Raw genomic sequence first — 19869 nt, 5'->3', positions numbered from 1 at the left:
CCAGAGATCTATACTGGCAGGATAGTAGGAAGCATAAATATGGTACCTAAAAAGATATTTTGCACTTAATAAAAATATGTAATCTTTGCATTATATAACTGTAAAGGGATCAATGGAAAGGAGGAGGCCCCACCCTCCGCCCTGCCACAATAATAAAATACAAAACCAAGTGGCATTTATTTTAAAGATGGATAACACAAACACAATGAAATTCAGACATTTTTAAATGTTCTTTTGTCATCAAAGATCTCTGAAGCCCCTATACTAACTCACAATTTCTCCTGTGACAGCCACCTATACTTCCAAAGGTATCTCACGAAGGTGACACGTCAAACTTTGATACCTATCCTGAGGATGAGTGGAAGAAGGACATGCCAGTACCAGCTAAGGATCTGGAAATTTTCAAGAACTTCTGAAAATAATTTCTTAATGAGTAAAAATACAAGGCTGGGAAAAAAATTACAAAGAGCTGAAGTTTTAAGTTAAAGGTCATGGTTTCATCAATATAGGCATGTCTTGCCTGCTTCCCTTAGATGATTCCAAATCTGCAGACTATGAAAACAAATATTGCCTTTCAGTGTGAGGACTGACTTCAACACTATCACCAATATACTGTATATCATGATCATCGTCAAACAAATATAGGGCAAACCCAATTATCACTTCAGCGTCTGCTAAATAATGAATAACTTCATTTTGTCTATTTATATTATGCAAAAATAATGTTTTTCAATATCAAGTTTAAATCAGCAATAACAAGGTTCTGTTCAAGGTTCCTTTTGCTGGTGAAGACAATGTATTTGCTTACCTGAAGTGTATGGTCATGTTTTTGTGAAGACTTTATAGCTTGAAAAGCTTACTGAATCTGCGCTTTTAGCCTGACAATTGTTTTTTTCTTCTAGAAAATATTATTTATCTGAACTTGATCCCCAATCTTTTTACTGCATAAAACTCATATATGTTGTCTCTTTATATATCAAAACATAAGAATCCAAAGAGCTTTCAAACAGATTCCTGCCAGGATCTTGGACTCAGAATGCTAGGTAAAGTAGAGGTAGCACCTACCTAATCAAGATTTACCTCACAAAAACGTATTGATTACTTTAATGAATCAGCATTAATGTTTGGTTTTGGTTCAAAAACATTGTCTGTAAGATGCATCTCGTTATGTATGCATTTTCTAGTGGGTTAAAATGCTTAAACACTTCAGATTTATTAAACCGTGCTTGTCTACGGTTGCCTTGCATTTATAATGGGATAATTAGGACAAAGTTTACATTATTTAGTATAATGGAATGGAATTTAAAGGGATAGTTCACCATAAAATAAAATTCTCTCATCATTTACTCACCCTCTTGCCATTCCAGATATGTATGACTTTCTTTCTTCTGCAGAACACAAATGAAGGTTATTTGAAAAATATCTTGGCTCTGTAGGTCCATACAATGCAAGTGAATGGGTTTCAAACTTTTGAAGCTTCATAAGCACATAAAGGCAGTATAAAAGTAATCCATAAGACTCCAGTTGTTAAATCCATATCTTCAGAAGCAATATTCAGTGTAGGTATGTCCTTTTTTACTATCAATCTCCACTTTCACATTCTTCTTCATTTCTTTTTGGTGATTTACATTCTTTGTGCATATCGCCAACTATGGGCATGGAGGAGAATTTCTAGTAAAAAAGGACTTCAATATTGATCTGTTTCTCAAGTATACCTATTATATCACTTCTGAAGACATGGATTAAACCAATTGAGTTTTATGGATTAGTTTAATGCTGCCTATATGTGCTTTTTGATGCCTCAAAATTCACCATTCACTTGCACTGTGAGGATCTACATAGTTGAGATGGTTTCTTAAAAATCTTAGTTTGTGTTCAGCAGAAGAAAGTAAGTCATACACATCTGGGATGGCATGAGGGTGAGTAAATGATGAGAGAATTTTCATTTTGGGGTGAACTATTCCTTTAAAACTTTTGGCATATTCAAAGTCTTGCGTAAAGGGATGAGAACTGACTATTGCATGAAATGCTTTAAAACTGTTGCACCTGTGATTTTGTTGTGTATGTTTAAACCAATTCTTCCTCTTTCCTAACCGCTCTCATTTTCTTGACTGCATTTGTCTGAAGCAGTGGTATAACATTGTAATTTGTCTACTGAAATTCATTTCTTTGGGGTAATTTCTTTAAAAGTTGGTCTTGTTAGAACACTGTTGATTTTAAATTGCAAATGCAATTTTATACTAAGGAAACTATCTTGCAGATTTCATATGGACAAGTATGATCCTTTACAGCTGATGCATTGTCTGTCTTTTATCATCTAGAGTCAGTGGTACATGTAAAGTGTTTTTTGTGAGAGTTTTTTCCTGATGTTTGTGTCATTGTATCCTGTGTGAATAATTTTGCTGTATTCTCAGTTTTTAGAATTTTTTTACTGTTTTGAGAAAAGATTATATTTTATATCATTTGCAACAGCAAAAACAGAAATGAAGTTCTATGAACTTACAAATCGACACAAAGCTAGCATAGGATTTTCATACTGATTTTTTTAATTGTACTTTTTTTAGTTTATTAGAAGGCACCTTTCCTTTCTGAACATTGATAGTATTTAAGATTGTGCAAGTGCAATGTTCCCTGCAACCATGAAAATAAACTGAACTTTCCATGTGGGCAAAACCTGTTATAATGTCTCTAACCAAACTTGTTGAGAACTTCAGTCTGATGGCACCAGGCCATACACTCCAAGTAGACTGATTCACACAAGCCTCAGGGGCCTTTTAATCTACAGGACAGGCTTACTGGACATTATTAAACCATTTACTGTAAGATTCAAAGAGTTTAATGTGTTCTCATTATCCTATATACCCACGATTAAGTATTAGAGTTATTCTATTTTGCCAAATTTTCATATGCTTGTATTCCTCTGCAATGGGCCCTTTACAGTTTATTTTTTATAAAGTATTAATGTAATCTTCAGCAGTTTACAGAATAAATTGGCACCACTCCATCCCTGCAAAAGTGGATGAATGATCTCACGTATTAATGTGCCATGAGAATATTCCATTTTAAAAAGGTTATTTCACTCACTAGCCCCTATGATCAGAATTCACCCCTACAAGTGTTCAAACATAACTAACTTTCTTCGCTTTGCTACTTGTAAAAACTGACTGCAGTTTAAACATTTTAATGACATTGTGTCCTGTCAGACACACCGCTGGGACAGATTAATTTTACTTAATAATTCCCTTGCGGTGTTTTAAATGCCTGCAAGATTCATCTGTCCCCAACCTGAAATAGTTTAATGTATGGCATGAATGTGTGCACACATTCGCACATTCCCAGTTCTGTGTAATAGATTTCCACATGTGACAGGAAAGCAGAAAAACACCTTTATCTTAAAATGAAAACAACAATAACCACTAGACTAGACTGTAATCTGGTGTATATTCATCATTCATGTGGACATTCATATATGTATGTTTGTGGTGCTAAATATCCATCAGAATTTCAATAGTGGAAATGTTAAGACCGTTTTAATCTTAGAACTGTCAATGCATCATTCACCGGCTGACACTGTTTGCCTCAGGTAATGGCATTTAATTATTTCCTCTATTTTCCCTTTTTCCATAGTGGTGGAACTGTGGGTAAAAAAGACTTTGAAGCATTTAACTAATAGCAATAAATATATTTCATAGTCAGTGCTACTATATTGGAACTTGACTTGGACTTGCAGATGGTGACAATGGACAGTACACTACAGTTGAAATTGTATGTACTATTTAATGAAGTGGGGTTTTTGTTTTTTTGCTTGAGTTGTTGAAGTATCGAGTACATTTGAATTTCTGAAGTTCAATTTTTGTTTAAAAAATGGCCAAAAATATCTAACATAGAAACTCAGTCTATTGTTCTTTTGAGAGATGAAGGCAATAAGTAGAAAGCAAACTGGATGTAGTACATCAAGTTTCTAGTTTGAAAAATAGACAGTTAAAAAGATCCTTTCAGGTTCTTTGAGAAATGGAAAGCAAGATGAATTAAATATGCAGTAGCATTTTTTGGAAACAGAAATAGTAATTTGCAACATTAAAATTAAGTGATTTTAAATTAAATTAAGATTAAAGTGTTCTAATCTCTTGCCCTGTTGAACAATTTAAGGCAACCTTAGTGCATTAAAATATTGATGTCTTAAAAGAAAACAACTTCACAGAGATTATAAACTTTGAACAGTAGTGCGCATGATGCCAGAGAACCATAAATGAATATTCTGGTTTCAATACAAGTTAAGCTCAATCGACAGCATTTGTGGTATAATACTGATTACCACAACATGTATTTCAAACGCCCCTCCTTTTCTTAAAAAAAAAACAGCTAATATTTGGCTTACAGTGAGGCACTTACAGTACAATGGAATTGAAAGGGGCCAATCCATAAACGTTTAAATAATCACAGTATCAAAAGTCTAGCCACAAGACATAAACAATAAAATCACTTACTAACCTTTTTAACTTTTCTGTGTAAAGTTATAGCCAATTTTACAACTTATTGCCATTACGATGTCATGTCAACAAACGTTAAAACCCTTAAATGACTGTAAAATGATGATTTTAACAACTTAATAATACACAAGTGTAACAGAAGAATTAAAGTGTTTTTATAAAATTATAAGCATCACATTTCTGCCTTTAAAGCCTCCAAAACTTGGCCCCATTGTAAGAAACTGTTCCATTGTAAGTGTCTCACTGTAACTTTTTAAAGAAAAGGACGGACAAGTTGAAATAGTTTTTTGTGATAATCAACATTATTTAAAAAATGCTGTGGATTGAGCAGGTTAACTTTTATTAAACCCAGAATAATCCTTAAAAAATAGCTGTGCTAAGTGTGATGGAATCTACCTCCTAACAGAGAGAAAAGCCAACCAGTATTATCTCATTCATCCAAACGGCACTCACTTAACTCCTCGCTTACTTGAACAGGTCAAAAAACACCCCAAGTACCTCCATTTAGAAACAAAACTATTGGCATACACTTTGTAATGAAAGGTCACTGCAGTGAATGGTGCACTTTAACGACAATAGGTTCTGATTACATCAAAGAGTCCTGTCATCAGACCAACACCACACCCACAATAAGATACTATAACAGAGGAAACCCCATCTGGCCTAACCTAACCATTATATATCACAAGCTTTCCTGTCCATATTGCTGAACTCATTATGATATAAAAGGAAGAAACAAATTCTATATTATTGCTGGCTATGTAAGCTGCTTGACTCATAAGATCCAGAATATTTATACATACATTTTGAATCTGCTTTGCTTACAATAACAGTTCATTCACAGAATTACACATATATGAGAGAACTTGACATCAGGACAACATTAAAGAAAGCCACAGGGGCTACACAAAGCAGTTTCTTTTAAAGGAATATTCCAGGTTCAAGTTAAGCTCAATCGACAGCATTTGTGGCATAATATTGATTACCACAAAAAATTATTTTGACTTGCCTGTCCTTTTCTATAAACCCCCCCCCCCCAAAAATTGGGTTCCAGTGAGGCACTTACAAGGGATGTGAATGTGGCCAATCCGTAAACACTGAAATACTCACTATTCCCAACTTAGAGCCACAAATCATAACCAATATGCATGGTAACATGATTTTAGTGTGATAAAATCTCTTACTAACCTTTTCTGTGTAAAGTTTTGGCCCATTTTACAACTTTGTTGCTATTACAATGTCATGTCAACAAACCCTAAAATAACTAAAATTGACGATTTAAACAACTTTACAGCTAGAATAATACATTAGTTTTATTATAAGAATTAATTTAAGTGCTTTTATAAAATGATAAGCCTTACATTATGCCTTTAAACCCTCCAAAAATTAGCCACATTCACTTCCATTGAAAGTGCCTCACTGTAATCTAAAATTTTAGCTTTTTTGAAGAAAACAAAAAGGAGGGACAATTAGAAATAATTTTGTCGTAGTCAACAGAATGCCACAAATGTTGTCGATTGAGCTTAACTCAGAATATTCCTTTAAAGCTTAGGTTCGAATCCCTCTTCTGACACCAATTAGCATCAGCTGGCCAAGCAGCCGGCAAGAGTATCCCTCACAGCCACGTTTTCAATCCTGTAAAAATTTTTATATGTTGTTATTATAAATTAAGGTCTAGACACCTGACATATGACTTGACATGAAAGACAAATTAACAGCCACACACACACCACACACACACATACTGTCTCCCCAACATTCCCATCACATACACCACGTATACATGAATATCTGTCAAACTATACACATCCCAAATATACGCATATATTTATCTCTGTAAAATCATACACTATATGCATGCATTCCTTTCTATCAAATGATACCTTTCTAACACAATTAGACCCCAGAACTAACACCAGCCCTCATCTCCCTCATCCCACCCTACACACCAGTCTTTGACAAAGGGGTCCCCAATGACAAATTAAAAAGAGTGCTGCGTGGTCATGCTGCCTGCATATACTGGACTCAAGTCTGTCTTTGGCTCCGATCACAACTTTTTCTGTGCAGCTGTTTCATGAGCAGGTTTTTCACTGACACAGTCCACAGGAAAACACTGATGGTTAATCACAGATTTGGCTGAAAGTCCATCTCCTGGAGGATTTTTGCATTGTTCAGATCCAGCAGCACTTGATCCTTCAACTCTTTATTAACACTTGTGTTCTTTTTGGGGTCTAAGAGACCCAATCTAGCTCAGAAAACATAAATAATTACTTAGGACCCCAAATATACAAAAACATAAAAAATGCTATGAACTTTAACATTACATTTATTCATTTGGCAGATGCTTTTATTCAAAGCGACTTACAAAAGAGGAAAACATAAACGAATCATCTTAAGGAGATAGTGGTACGAAAATGCCGTACTACAAAGTTTCACTAGCATCAGAATAATATTCAAAACAGATTAATGTGCAACAAGAATTTTTTTTTTGGTTTTATTTATTTTTATTTTTATAAGTGCTCATAGAAAATATGTGTTTTAAGTTGTTTTTTGAAGACAGAGAGTGAGTCAGCTTTGCAGATGGAGTTGGGAATGTCATTCCACCAATGTGGTATGATGAAACTGAAAGTCTGAGAAAGTGTTTTGGTGCCTCTTTGTGTTGGTACGACAAGGCGACGTTCCTTAGCCGACCGCAGGCTTCTGGTGGGCGTGTAGTTCTGCAGAAATTATTTTAGGTATGCTGGAGCAGACCAGAGACTGTTTTGTATGTCTTCATCAGAGCCTTGAATTTAATACATGCATCAACAGGCAGCCAGTGGAGTGAGACAAAGAGTGGTATAACATGTGCTCTCTTTGGTTCATTAAAGACTGATGTGCTGCTGCATTCTGGAGGTCTAATTGCACATGCAGGGAGGCCTGCAATCCGAGAGTTACAGTTGTCCAGTCTAGTTATGACAAGTGACTGAACAAGCAGTTGTGTGGCATGTTCAGAGAGGAATGGCCTTATCTTCCTGATATTGTGTAAATCTACATAATCTTGCAGTCTTTGAGATGTGGTCTGTGAAATTACGCTTGTTATCGATGGTTACTCCTAGATTTCTGAACGTTTTGGAAGGTGATACTGTAGTTGTACGTAGCTGCATGGTGATGTTGTGTTCAACAGCTTGAAAGACAAGGAGTTCGGTCTTGGCTGGGTTGAGTTGCAGGTGGTGTTCCTTTCTCCAGGCCGAGATGTCTGCCAGGCAGGCAGCAATTTGAGCAGTCACTATGGTGTTGTTGGGCTGGAAAGACAAGTAGAGTTGCATGTCATCAGTGTAGCAGTGGTAAGAGAAACCATGTGACTGAATGATGAGTCCCAGTGATGTTGTGTATATAGAGAAGAGAAGTGGTCCAAGCACTGATCCCTGAGGTACCCCAGTAAGTAATTGATGTGGCTTGGATACATCATATCTCCAGGCTACCTTGGAGGATCTAACTGAGAGATAGGATTTAAACCAGTCAAGCGCAGTTCCTGTGATGCCAAGAGTAGAGAGGGTGGAGAGTATAATCTGATGGTTGACTGTGTCAAAGGCTGCAGAAAGATCCAGCAGAATAATAATGGATGATCTGGATTCAGCTTTCGCCTGTCTCAGTGACTCAGTGACAGACAGCAGTCTCGGTGGAGTGTCCAATTTTGAAGCCTGACTGATTGTCATCCAGGAAGCTTGTTCTGTGAGAGATAGGAAGAGATTTGATTGAAAACTGCCCTTTCAAGTGTTTTTGCCATTAATTGGATGAGAGAGATTGGTCTATAGTGTTCTATCTGTGTGGGGTTAAATGCAGGTTTTTTCAGCAGCGGGGTTACTCGAGCCTGCTTAAATGTAGTGGGAAAAGTGCCTGTAAGTAGAGATGTGTTAATTATAGTGTGATTCCAGGTAAGATGGAATGATAACATGTTTTAATTGGTCAGCAATATGTTGTAATTTATTTATATATTTTTCATGTTATTTTTTTGCAGTGTACAAATTGACCCCTGCCAGAATTTCTGAAACATGTATGGCTACTTCGGGATAAAACGTCTAGGTTTCTGCTGTAACCCCGTTACCTGATGGAGGGAACAAGACGTTGTGCTGATGTAGTGACACTAGGGGTCTCTTTTGAGGGCCTCGGTTGCCTCTGAACTTGAGAAAGGGCCAATGAAAAATTGGCGAACAGAATTTGCATGTCCCTGTCCCGGACATACCGGTACAAAGGAGGGTGCAATATGGCTGTTCATTCAGGTTTTGCACTGAGGAGCCGTGAATAAGGTTCGGCCATTACAGCGGTTGGTACAGTGTTGTGGCAAGAGGGACACAACGTCTAGTTCCCTCAACAGTACAACAGTAACCTAGACGTTCCCCTTCTGTCACTCACTCAACGTTTTGTCGATGTAGTGATACTAGGGGTCATCACGACAACTGAACTGCTGATTCAGGTGCAAGCAAGCTGTTGCGTGCCAAAGGAGCAGACCGCATCGGGCTGCACGTAACCTTCCCCAACGCCCCATAAGACGTCATATACATTTTAGGTTCCCGGCATCCCTGAGGGGGGAACAAGCGAAGTGACAGCCAGCCGTGCCAGCCGCGGCCTTTCTCTCTCTATGTTTTCTCTCCATAGATTTTTAGATGCAGCTGTGGCCATCTAACGCTATCACACACATCCGGGAAGGTGTTCTTTTACAATTCTATTCTTTCAGGGGGAAAAGACCCCGCAGAGACCACATCCTGCCCAGGCTGGGGTCATCAACATCTGGCAAATACGTCACATGGGCTTACAAAGCAACACATGGAAGTGGCGTGGTGGTAGGTCCTGTCTAGTGAAGGTAGGAAGGGAAGGACATCCAGGGAGCACGAGTTTTGTGGGCTCACCTGGGAGTAAGAGCGCATGTGTGCACCTTAGTGATATGTACACCCGGTACTCCCGGTCAGCTGTTCCATAACACCAAGGTTGAGTGGGCCAACAAAGGAGTACAAGAGTGACTTGTTCCTCAACCTCCCTGGCCTTGCATAGGGCTTGTGCAAGTAGCTCACTGGGGGAAATGCGTACTTGCGCAGCCCTGTGATTGCCAGTGTGTCTGTCCCAAGGGGAGTCTCCAACAGGGAGTATCAGAGCGGGCAGCGGGAGGATGCCCAATAGTCGAACAGGTCTACTTGTGCTTCACCCCATTGATTCTAAACCAGCTGGACCACCTGGGGGTGGAGTCTCCACTCTACACTGAGAGTGGCCTGTTGTGACAGCTTGTCCGCTGTCGTATTGAGGGTGCCTGGGATGTGAGTGCCGTGCAGCGACCTCAGCCGCTGCTGTCTCCAGAGGAAGAGATAGTGGTCGAGTTGCGACATGCGACAAGAGTGAAAGTTGCCTTGGTGAGTTACATATGCTACAGTCGTAGAGCTATCTGAGCAGATAAAGATGTGCTTGCCCAGAAAAGGTGGGAGAAATCTCTGCAGGGCAAGAATTACAGCCAGCAGCTATAGGCAGTTGATGTGCCAGCCCAGCTGCGGTCCTGACCAGGGGTCAGTGGCTGCACACCCATTGCACATGGCACCCCAGCCCAGATTTGAGGCGTCTTTGGTGACCATGACACGTCTGGACAACTGCTGTAGGGGGACTCCTGTCCACAGAGAACAGAGATCTGTCCTGGGGCTGAATAGCTGACGGCAGAGAAGGGTGATGGTCACACGGTATGTGACATGGGCCATCGGACACGAGCCGTAGGACGGGTCTGTGTCGCGGCAAAATTGAGACGTGAAAGTATGCGTCCTTCAATCTCGATGCTAGACGCAAACCAATCTCGATGCTAGACGCACGTTAAAATAAGTTACTGCATGAGCGTCTTAAACGGGAGTCTGTGTAAGGCCTTCAGAACTCGCAGGTACAAGATTGGCCGCAACCCACCGCCTTTCTTGGGTACGATGAAGTGAGGGCCGTAGAAACCATTCTTCATCTCGGCTGGAGGGACAGGCTCTATCGTGTCCTTGTATAAAAGGGTTGTGATTTCCACTCGCAGAGTGTTGGCGTTCAAGTCATGCACCTATCTCGATGCTAGACGCACGTTAAAATAAGTTACTGCATGAGCGTCTTAAACGGGAGTCTGTGTAAGGCCTTCAGTACTCGCAGGTACAAGATTGGCCGCAACCCACCGCCTTTCTTGGGTACGATGAAGTGAGGGCCGTAGAAACCATTCTTCATCTCGGCTGGAGGTACAGGCTCTATCGCGTCCTTGTATAAAAGGGTTGTGATTTCCACTCGCAGAGTGTTGACGTTCAAGTCATGCACCGAAGTGAAGCGGATGCCGCTGAAACTGGGCGGGCACCTGGCGAACTGAATCACGTAGCCAAGTCGGATGGTCCTGGCCAGCCAGCGCGCCAGGTTGGAAAGCGTAAGCGATGCATCCAAGCTCCGGGCGGGGGCACTAGGGGGACGATCACGTTTGACATACCTGGTGGGGCTTCGCAGCGGAGAGGAACAGGTAATGTTGAGGAGCAAATTTGCATCTCGTGACGGTTAAAACTCAAAGCATTTACCTTGCTCCGCGTACTCGGCTGGGGATGGGAAAGTGACTGAGGAGGATGTCCTGTGGTGGCGGCCTCTAGACTCGTCAGAACCAGCCTGCCGGGAGTCTACAGTCGAAGGCGTGGAGGCGAGGGCACCGCGTCTATGGTGCGATGACTGCAGGTGTTTGGCACCAGACCGCAGTGAGAACGGTGTGTTAGGTGAATCAAGGAGTGAGGAAGCTGCTCCTTTGGGTACCACAGCCCAGTCGGGGTAAAAGGTTTCCCTGCTGGCCCTCCCTGCTGGGGGATGGAGTGGTCTAGAGGCCAGCTCCGTAGCAGCTATGTCACTCGATCATCTCAGGAACGCTTGGAAGCCTTACGGTCCACGAAGGGGTTTGTGAGACAGGGCCATGAGCTTCCTGTGCTGGGGCAGAGAGCTGGGCCCGGGTTTGGGCAGAACAGCCTGAGCTTCCGGGGGGTCTGAAGTGTCTTTCCCTCAGAAGAAGAACAGGCGCGACCGCAATGTTGCCATGGTCGTGTTCTCGCAATGAGAAAATGAATCATTCATAAACACTGCCTTGGTGTGATCGCAGCCCAGACACGTGAGGCAGCAACCATGACCGTCAGAAGCGGAGAGATATTTGCTGCATCCAGGAACTACACAAAGGGATCTTTAAAAAGACGCATCTTTAAAAAGACGTTCAACGCCAATATGTACTCTTTTAGAGAAAATATTCTTTTAGAGGTTATTTGCTCTTTTAGAAGTGCTGTCGAAGTGCCCAGGGAAGTAGACTGCACTGGCATGCAGAGAAGAGAAAAGCCACTTGTAACGCATCATAAGATCCAACAGCAAAGCTCTGCAGAGGTGAGTTGAACAGTAGTGGAAACATCAGCTTGCTGAACACACAAAAGCTCCGCTCTGAAGAAAAAATCTGAACGAATAGCTGTATTGCGCCCTCCTTTGTACCCGTATGTCCGTGGGAGGGACATGCAAATTCTGTTCACCAATTTTTAATTGGCCTTTTTTCAAGTTCAGAGGCAACAAGTCTCTCAAGAGAGACCCCTAGTGTCACTACATCGACACAACGTCGAGTGACAGAAAGGGAACTGAGGGTTAAAGTTTCTGTAATATCTGTCTAATGGGTTTTGATTTGATCAGAGGAACATACAATTAGTTAATGTAATCTAATTACTTTTTTAGTTAAAACAATGTAAAACATTACCTGGGTATGGGAGTAATGGAATACATGTAATGGGATTATGTATTTAAAATACAAAATATTAATAACTGTATTTCACTACAGTTCAAATTTAAATTGTTGGTAATCAGAACAGTTACATTCAAAAAGTATTTTGATTATTAAAGAGGTTACTGTCCTTTGTTCCATTTAATATTTAGTCTATTCAGTTTTAAAACATTTATCCATATAAATGATGGAATACAAAGAGCTTTTAAACTTTCTTAAGATGTGTTACATTCATACTGCAGACAGTGAACTAATTTTGAAGTAAGTTTGGAGCAGCTTGAATAAAAATAAATCTTGTGTTTATATGCTAAGCTAAAATACTATTTCCAGCCATTTTACATGCACCTGTTATCAGGCACGATCATGTTTTCAAGTTAGATTAGGCAAAATTTTATTATTATTATATCATTCTTATTTTTGATGAGAATTTTTGTATTGTTTTTCAGTAAAAATATCTTAAAACAAGATCACATTTTTTAGAAGCAACACTGCATAAGATATTTAGGTTTTTCAGAGAATGTATTTTTAACATGTGTATTCTGTCTTACTTCTGGCAGAGTTTTTATAGTCAAAACAAGTGAAACATCTACCAGTGCTGAAGAAGTAATCCAAAGTATTTAGATTCTGTTACTGACCTTGAGTAATCTAACAGAATATGTTCATAAATTCATATTAGAGCATGTATTCTGTAATCTGTTGTGGAATACATTTTAAAAGTAGCCCTCCCAACCCTGGGCATTACAATTTAAATTTAAAATGATGAACAGTTGAACTTTGATTAAGAGAAATACTTTAAAATAAGGTTGTATTTGTTAGAATTAGAAAATGTATCATGAATAAACAATAAATATTCATTTTTTAAAGCATTTCTTTTCTTGGTTAATGTCGCTTTATGAAAAACATAGTTCATTGTTAGTTCATAATATATTAACTAATGTTCCCCTTCTGTCGCTCTCTCCACGTTGTGTCAGAGAAGCGACACTAGGGGTCTCTCTTGAGTGCCGATATTCACCTCTGGACTATGAAAAAAGGCCAATGAGAGTTGGCAACCAGTATTTGCATGTCCCGCCCCCGGACATACGGGTATTTAAGCGGGGCAAATACGGGAGTTCATTCAGAAAATTTCTTCGGAGCCGATGGTCGTGCATGAACTCTGCTGCGAGTTACACACCAAGGTCCTGGTTAATCCTCTGACGCTCTGCATGCTGTTGGATCTGACGGCGCATAACAGCGGCTTTCTCCTTTGTGCACGGCTGTGCATTCTTGCCCCATAGCGCTTCGACAGTGCAGACAACTCGAAAGAGTTATTCTAAAAGAGTAATTTCACTCTAAAGAGCAAAACACAGCGCGCGTTGAACGTCCTTCTCAGGATGCGTCTTTTTAAAGACGATATTTCCACCCCTGTGTAGTTTCTGGATGTGGTTGATGTCTCCCTACCTCTGACGGTCATAAAAACTGCCTTGCATTCCTGGGTTGCGATCACACGCAGGCAGCGTTTTTATGAATGTTCTATGTTTTCAGTGCGAGAACATAGCCATGACAGCATTGCGGTCGTAGGCTTTCTCTTGTAGTGAGAGAAAGCCGCTTCAGCCACCCCCGCGCCTCGCCTCCTTCCCACGGGATTGAGGCAGGCGCCGAGGGTGATGAAAACGATCTGGGGACAATGACGGGCTCCGTTTCGCCGGGTGAACCCCCTCGAAACCCCCCGCCTCCCCGGCACGCTTGCTTGTTTCTGTCCGAGCTCGGGATGAGCATTCTCTCCAATGGGTTATGTTTTCAGTGTGAGAACACAGCCGCGGCAGCGTTGCGATCTTTGCTTTCTCTTGTAGTGAGAGAGAGCCATGTCAGCCGCCCTCCGCGCCTCGCCTCCTTCCTACAGGATTGAGGCAGGTGCCGCGGGCGATGGAGAATGATCTGGGGAGAATAACGGGACGCTTTCGCCGGGTAAATCCCCCCGAAAACCTCCCGCCTCCCCGGCACGCTTGCCTGCTTCCCTCGCGCTCGGGATTAGTGCGGTCCGCTTAACGGCCTACCGTCCGGTCCCTCGAGCTCCCCAGCAGTGGATGATGACATCATCGCTGCATCGGAGAGCGTAACAGCGGCGTCGGATGCGGATAACTCGCCTGGGCAGCCACCTTCGGGTCTCCGCCCAGTCTGAGCCTGACGCAAGAAGGTCCGCTATGCTTCCCCGGGCTTAATTGATTCCGCGGGTATGTGCGCCGCTCACAGCCGTGCCCCCCCCGGATTCCTTCCCGGACGTGCATGACGAGCTGAGCAAGCCCAGCTTCCTCGCTCCTCCGCTCTCGCTACCCTCGGTGGTAGAACGGTCCCAGACTGCTCCCCCCTGCATGCCATGGCCACCTCCTGCAAGTCCACCGAGCCAGGGCACTTCAAAATCTGCACTTGGGTAGTCCTGTCCTTGACGTGCTGCAGGAACTGCACTCGAACAGGCTATGGCCACTCCGTGGTCCAGAAACGCAACGATGGACAGGCAGTATGGGAGGCAGACAAAGCACGCTTTCTCAAACGCCCCCGTCTCCCAGCTCCGTCCATTCGGCGACACCACTTGACGACTTCGCCCAGCAGTCCTCAGTGGTGAAGAAACAGACGAAGGCTATTTTCAAGCAAAAAAGCATCCTGCCCTGCCGCAAACCTGCCGCCAGGGGCCATGCCCTGTCTGCTCGCCGAGGGCATCCTCTTGCGGCTTTCAAGAAAGAAAGAAAGTGGTGCTCCGCCTCAACTAACAAGTGAGTGGGCCCAGCTCTCAGCCCCAGCGTTGAGCCCCCCCGCAGAAGTTGGACGCCCATCGTCTCACGGACCCCCTTGAGGACCCAGAAGACTCCCAGGCGCTCCTGAGATGACAGACCCAGAGACCGAGACGTTAGCTCTGGAGCTGGTAAGACCACTCCGTTCCCCGGTGGAGGGCCGGGAGGAGCTATAGAGCTATTTCCTTGTTGTCTCTGGGGTCACCTGGCCCGCAAATGCCGTTCTCACGGCACTCTGCTTTCAGGCCTCAACAGTCCCGGCTCCATGGACGCGGTGTCCCCGCCTTCAGCCTCACGACTGTTCCCCGGCCGGCCGGTTCAGACGAGTCCAGAGGACGCCAGCATCAGACCTCCTCCTCAGTCATGAACCCACCCCCTGCTGGGTGCGCGGAGCAAGGTAAGTGCTTTGAGTTTATTCTCAGCACCGGAGTCTCGGGACGCCACATTGCCTCCCGACGCCACATTACCTGTTCCGCACCGCTGCGAAGCCCCGCCGGGTACATCCAAAAAACTCGTCCCCTTGGTGCCCCTAGCATGGAGCTTAGAAGCGTGGCTTTCACTGCCCAACCCGTCACGCTGGCTGCACCGGAACATTCGACTCGGTTACACAATTCAGTTTGCCAGGTCTACGCCCCCCTTCGTGGGCATACATTTTTCCGCAGTACACGGCCAACATGCCCATTCCCTGCGTGAAGAAATCGCCTCCCTTCTATTAAAGGACGCGATAGAGCCTGTCCCTCCAACCGAAATGAAGAAGGGTGTCTACAGCCCTTACTTTGTTGTACCCAAGAAAGGCGGCGGCTTACGACCGATCTTGGACCTGCGAGTTTTCAATCGGACCTTGTCCAAACTCCTGTTCAAAATGCTCACCCAGAAACAAATTCTATCTGGCATCCGGCATCTAGATTGGTTCGCAGCGGTAGACCTGAAGGACGCATACTTCCACGTCTCAATTTGCCCTCGACATCGACCCTTCCTACGGTTCGCGTTCGACGGCCAAGCGTATCAGTACAAAGTCCTCCCCTTCGGCCTGTCTCTGTCCCCTCGCGTCTTCACGAAAGTTGCAGAGGCAGCTCTTGCCCCGCTCCGAGTAGCCGGCATACGCATACTCAATTACCTCGACGACTGGCTCATACTGGCTCACTCTCGAGAGTTACTATGCATACACAGAGACCAGGTGCTCAGGCACCTCAGCCGTTTGGGGCTTCAGGTCAACCGGGAAAAGAGCAAGTTCTCCCCAGTCCAGAGCATGTCTTTTCTCGGTCTGGAGTTAGACTCAGTCTCAATGACAGCACGTCTCTCCAACGAGCGTGCTCAGTCAGTGCCGAAATGCCTCGCTTCCTTCAAGCCAGGTGCCGTGGTCCCGCTAAAACGTTTCCAACAGCTCCTGGGGCATATGGCATCCTCCGCGGCGGCCGCGCCACTGGGGTTGATGCATATGAGACCACTTCAGCACTGGCTCCGGACTCGAGTCCCGAGACGAGCATGGCACCGTGGCACGCACAACGTAAAAGTTACTTCTGCCTGCCGCTAAACCTTCAAACCCTGGACAGACCTCTGCTTTCTAAGGACAGGTGTACCCTTGCAGCAGGTGTCCCGACGCGTTCTGGTCACAACCGACGCTTCCAAATTGGGTTGGGGCGCCGTGTGCAACGGGCGCGCAGCCGCAGGCCGGTGGAACCGAGGCCCTCTGCGCTGGCACATCAACTGCCTAGAGCTGCTGGCAGTTTTTCTGTCCCTGCAGGAGTTTCTCCCGTTAACTCGGAACAAACACGTCCTAGTCAGGACAGACAGCACCACGGTCGTAGCCTACATAAACCGCCAAGGCGGAGTACGCTCCCCCCACATGTCACAGCTCGCCCGTCGTCTCCTCCTTTGGAGCCAGCAGTGACTGGAGTCACTGCGCGCCACTCACATCCCCGGCAACCTCAATGTGATAGCGGACGCGCTGTCAAGACAAAGCTTGCCTGGCGGGGAGTGGAGGCTCCACCCCCAGTCGGTCCAGCTGATTTGGGACCGGTTCAGCAAGGCTCAGGTAGACCTGTTTGCCTCCCAAGAAACCTCCCACTGCCCGCTCTGGTATGCCCGGACAGAGGCTCCCCTCGGGGCAGATGCGCTGGCACACAGCTGGCCCGTGGGGCTGTGCAAGTACGCATTTCCCCCAGTGAGCCTTCTTGCACAGGTGCTATGCAAGGTCATGGAGGACGAGGAGCAAGTCATTCTGGTAGCCCCCTATTGGCCTACCCGGACTTGGTTTTCGGACCTCACGCTCCTCACGACAGCCCTTCCCTGGCGAATTCCCCTGAGGAAGGACCTTCTTTCTCAGGGACGGGGCACGCTCTGGCACCCGCACCCAGACCTCTGGAACCTCCACGTCTGGCCCCTGGATGGGATGCGGAAGTTCTAGCCGGTCTACCATCTACCATCGTAGATACAATCAGCCAAGCCAGAGCCCCCTCTACCAGGCATCTTTACGCCCTAATGTGGCGTCTGTTTGCGGACTGATGTTCTTCCCGAGCCGAAGACCCGCAGAAGTGCGCAGTTAGGTCAGTGCTCGTGTTTCTTTAGGAGAGGCTGGAGAGGAGGCTGTCCCCCTCCACCCTCAAGGTGTATGTCGCCGCTATCGTGGCCCACCATGACAGAAGTCGCGCTGATCACGCTCGCTTCCATCAAGAGGGTCGGGGACCTGCATGCGTTCTCTGTTAGCGACGCTTGCCTGGAGTTCGGTCCGGCAGACACTTTCGTGATCCTAAGACCGCGACCGGGCTATGTGCCCAAGGTTCCTACCACACCCTTCAGGGATCAGGTAGTGAACCTGCAAGCGCTGCCCCGGTAGGAGGCAGATCCAGCCCTTTCACTGCTGTGTCCAGTACGTGCCTTACGTATCTACCTGGACCGCACACAGAGCACTAGACGCGCTGACCAGCTCTTCGTCTGCTTTGGGGGACAGCAGAAAGGGAATGCTGTCTCCAAGCAGAGACTCGCCCACTGGGTTGTCGATGCCATTTCCCTGGCTTATCACACCCAGGCCGTGCCCCCCCTTTTGCGGGTCCGAGCCCACTCCACCAGGAGTGTTGCGTCCTCATGGGCACTGGCTAGGGGCACTGCCCTAGCAGACATTTGTAGAGCAGCGGGCTGGGCAACACCTAACACTTTCGCGAGATTCTACAATCTCCGAGTTGGGTCAGTATCGTCCCGTGTTCTCTCAGGTACCGAGCCCGTAGAACTCGGTGGCATGCTCACGATCTGACTGGGTGAATCGCTTGCACCTAGCGCCCTTCCCCCTAACCAGGGGAAACAGTGCGCCTTCATTCCCAGGAGATCTCAGGTTTGGGACACTGGTTGATTCCTCCCTAGCCCTCGTGGGTCGCAGTTCAGCGGAGGAACTCGCCGACCCAAGCCACTCGTGGTACCGCAAGCTACCCTGCACTGGTGTAGGTGCTCCACAGGTAAGGCCTCCTTCGGACTCCCCCTGTGTGTAACGCCACGGTTCTGTCCCCTCTAGCGAGCGGACTCCCGTGCTTCCCTTAGGCAGTCACGGCTGCCTCGGTTGCCGTGCTGTATGTTCCCCCCTCTATAGGCTGGATCCACCACCGCACCGACTTTTCCACATAGGCCCTAAGTCAGGCCTCTGATGGTTTTGCCACTTAAACTTGCCTCCCCTCTCGGGTAGGGGTGGCCTCCGCAGGGTCTTCTCCACCCTGAATAAGGGCTAAGACCCCCTTCCCTCAATGCGTGTAAGGGCCCCGGCCTAAGTTGCTCTATGCGAGAAAAATAGAGAGAAAAGAGGCCCGGCCAGGCTTGGCCCGTTCCCAGGTTGGCAGCCAGCACCTTGTTCCCCCTTCCGGGGTAACGATAAGGAATCCTGATGGCTTAAATGGGGCATTGGGGAAGGGTACGTGCAGCCTGATACAGTTGGTCGTCCTGCACGTAAGAATACCTGCTCGCTCATGTATCAGCAGTTCACGTACACGGCTCAGCGCGTGGAGCTTTTATAAGTGGACCCCTAGTGTCGCTTCTCTGACACAACGTGGAGAGAGCGACAGAAGGGGAACGTCAAGGTTACGTATGTAACCTCCGTTCCCCGATGGAGGGAACGAGACGTTGTGTCTCCCCTGCCACGTCGCTGAGCCGAGCCACTGTTGTGGCAGGACCATTTCCGGCTCCTCAGAAAAATCCTGAATGAACTCCCGTATTTGCGCCGCTTAAATACCCGTATGTCCGGGGGCGGGACATGCAAATACTGGTTGCCAACTCTCATCACTTTTTTCATAGTCCAGAGGTGAATATCGGCGCTCAATAGAGACCCCTAGTGTCGCTTCTCTGACACAACGTCTCGTTCCCTCCATCGGGGAACGGAGGTTACATACGTAACCTAGACGTTAACCTAAGCAACTTTTTTTTAGTTTTGATTTAGTTTTTTAAAAACATATTAGTATATGTTGAAATTAACATTAACCCAGATTAATTAATTCTTTAAAATAACTTTTCATTGTTAATTCATGTAAACTGATGTAGTTAACTAATGTTAACAAACTTTTTGTAAAGTGTTTCCGTTACTTTTAAGTACATTTCAGGGGTTACACATACATTACATTTAAAAAAATTAATGCCGTTATTATGTACAACCATTTGCTTTTCTGTGACAGCTGTCATTATAAGGAACAATCATGCATTGTTGAGTGTATGTGTGACAAAGAGCAAAAAGGCAATTTGTTGCATGGAAAAACAAACCTTTCTGTGAAAAGAATTTTAGAAAGTAGCTTAAAAGTAAAACATTTAGTAATGTAATTCAATTTTCGATGAAGTAATCTGTAATGTGATTACATTTGAGAAGTAAACAGCAATTTGTATG

The 19869-nt window shown here is 45.0% G+C and overlaps 1 protein-coding gene across 1 annotated transcript in view; it reads left to right on the top strand.

Annotated features, from left to right (window-relative positions):
- The window catches only part of prkx (protein kinase X-linked), a 67487-nt gene extending 64657 nt beyond the window's left edge, over nt 1-2830 (top strand). Inside the window, exon 8 of the mRNA XM_052127495.1 lies at nt 291-2830. Within this exon, the coding sequence (XP_051983455.1) occupies nt 291-416 (126 nt within the window). The 3' untranslated portion in view covers nt 417-2830. The remainder of the gene's footprint in view (nt 1-290) is intronic.
- The last annotated feature ends 17039 nt before the right edge of the window (nt 2831-19869 follow it).

The sequence above is a fragment of the Xyrauchen texanus genome, chromosome 5 (genome assembly GCF_025860055.1).
Source record: "Xyrauchen texanus isolate HMW12.3.18 chromosome 5, RBS_HiC_50CHRs, whole genome shotgun sequence".
Taxonomy (NCBI): domain Eukaryota; kingdom Metazoa; phylum Chordata; class Actinopteri; order Cypriniformes; family Catostomidae; genus Xyrauchen; species Xyrauchen texanus.
The sequence above is the reverse complement of the archived record's forward strand: the minus strand, read 5'-3'. Positions and strand labels throughout refer to the sequence as shown.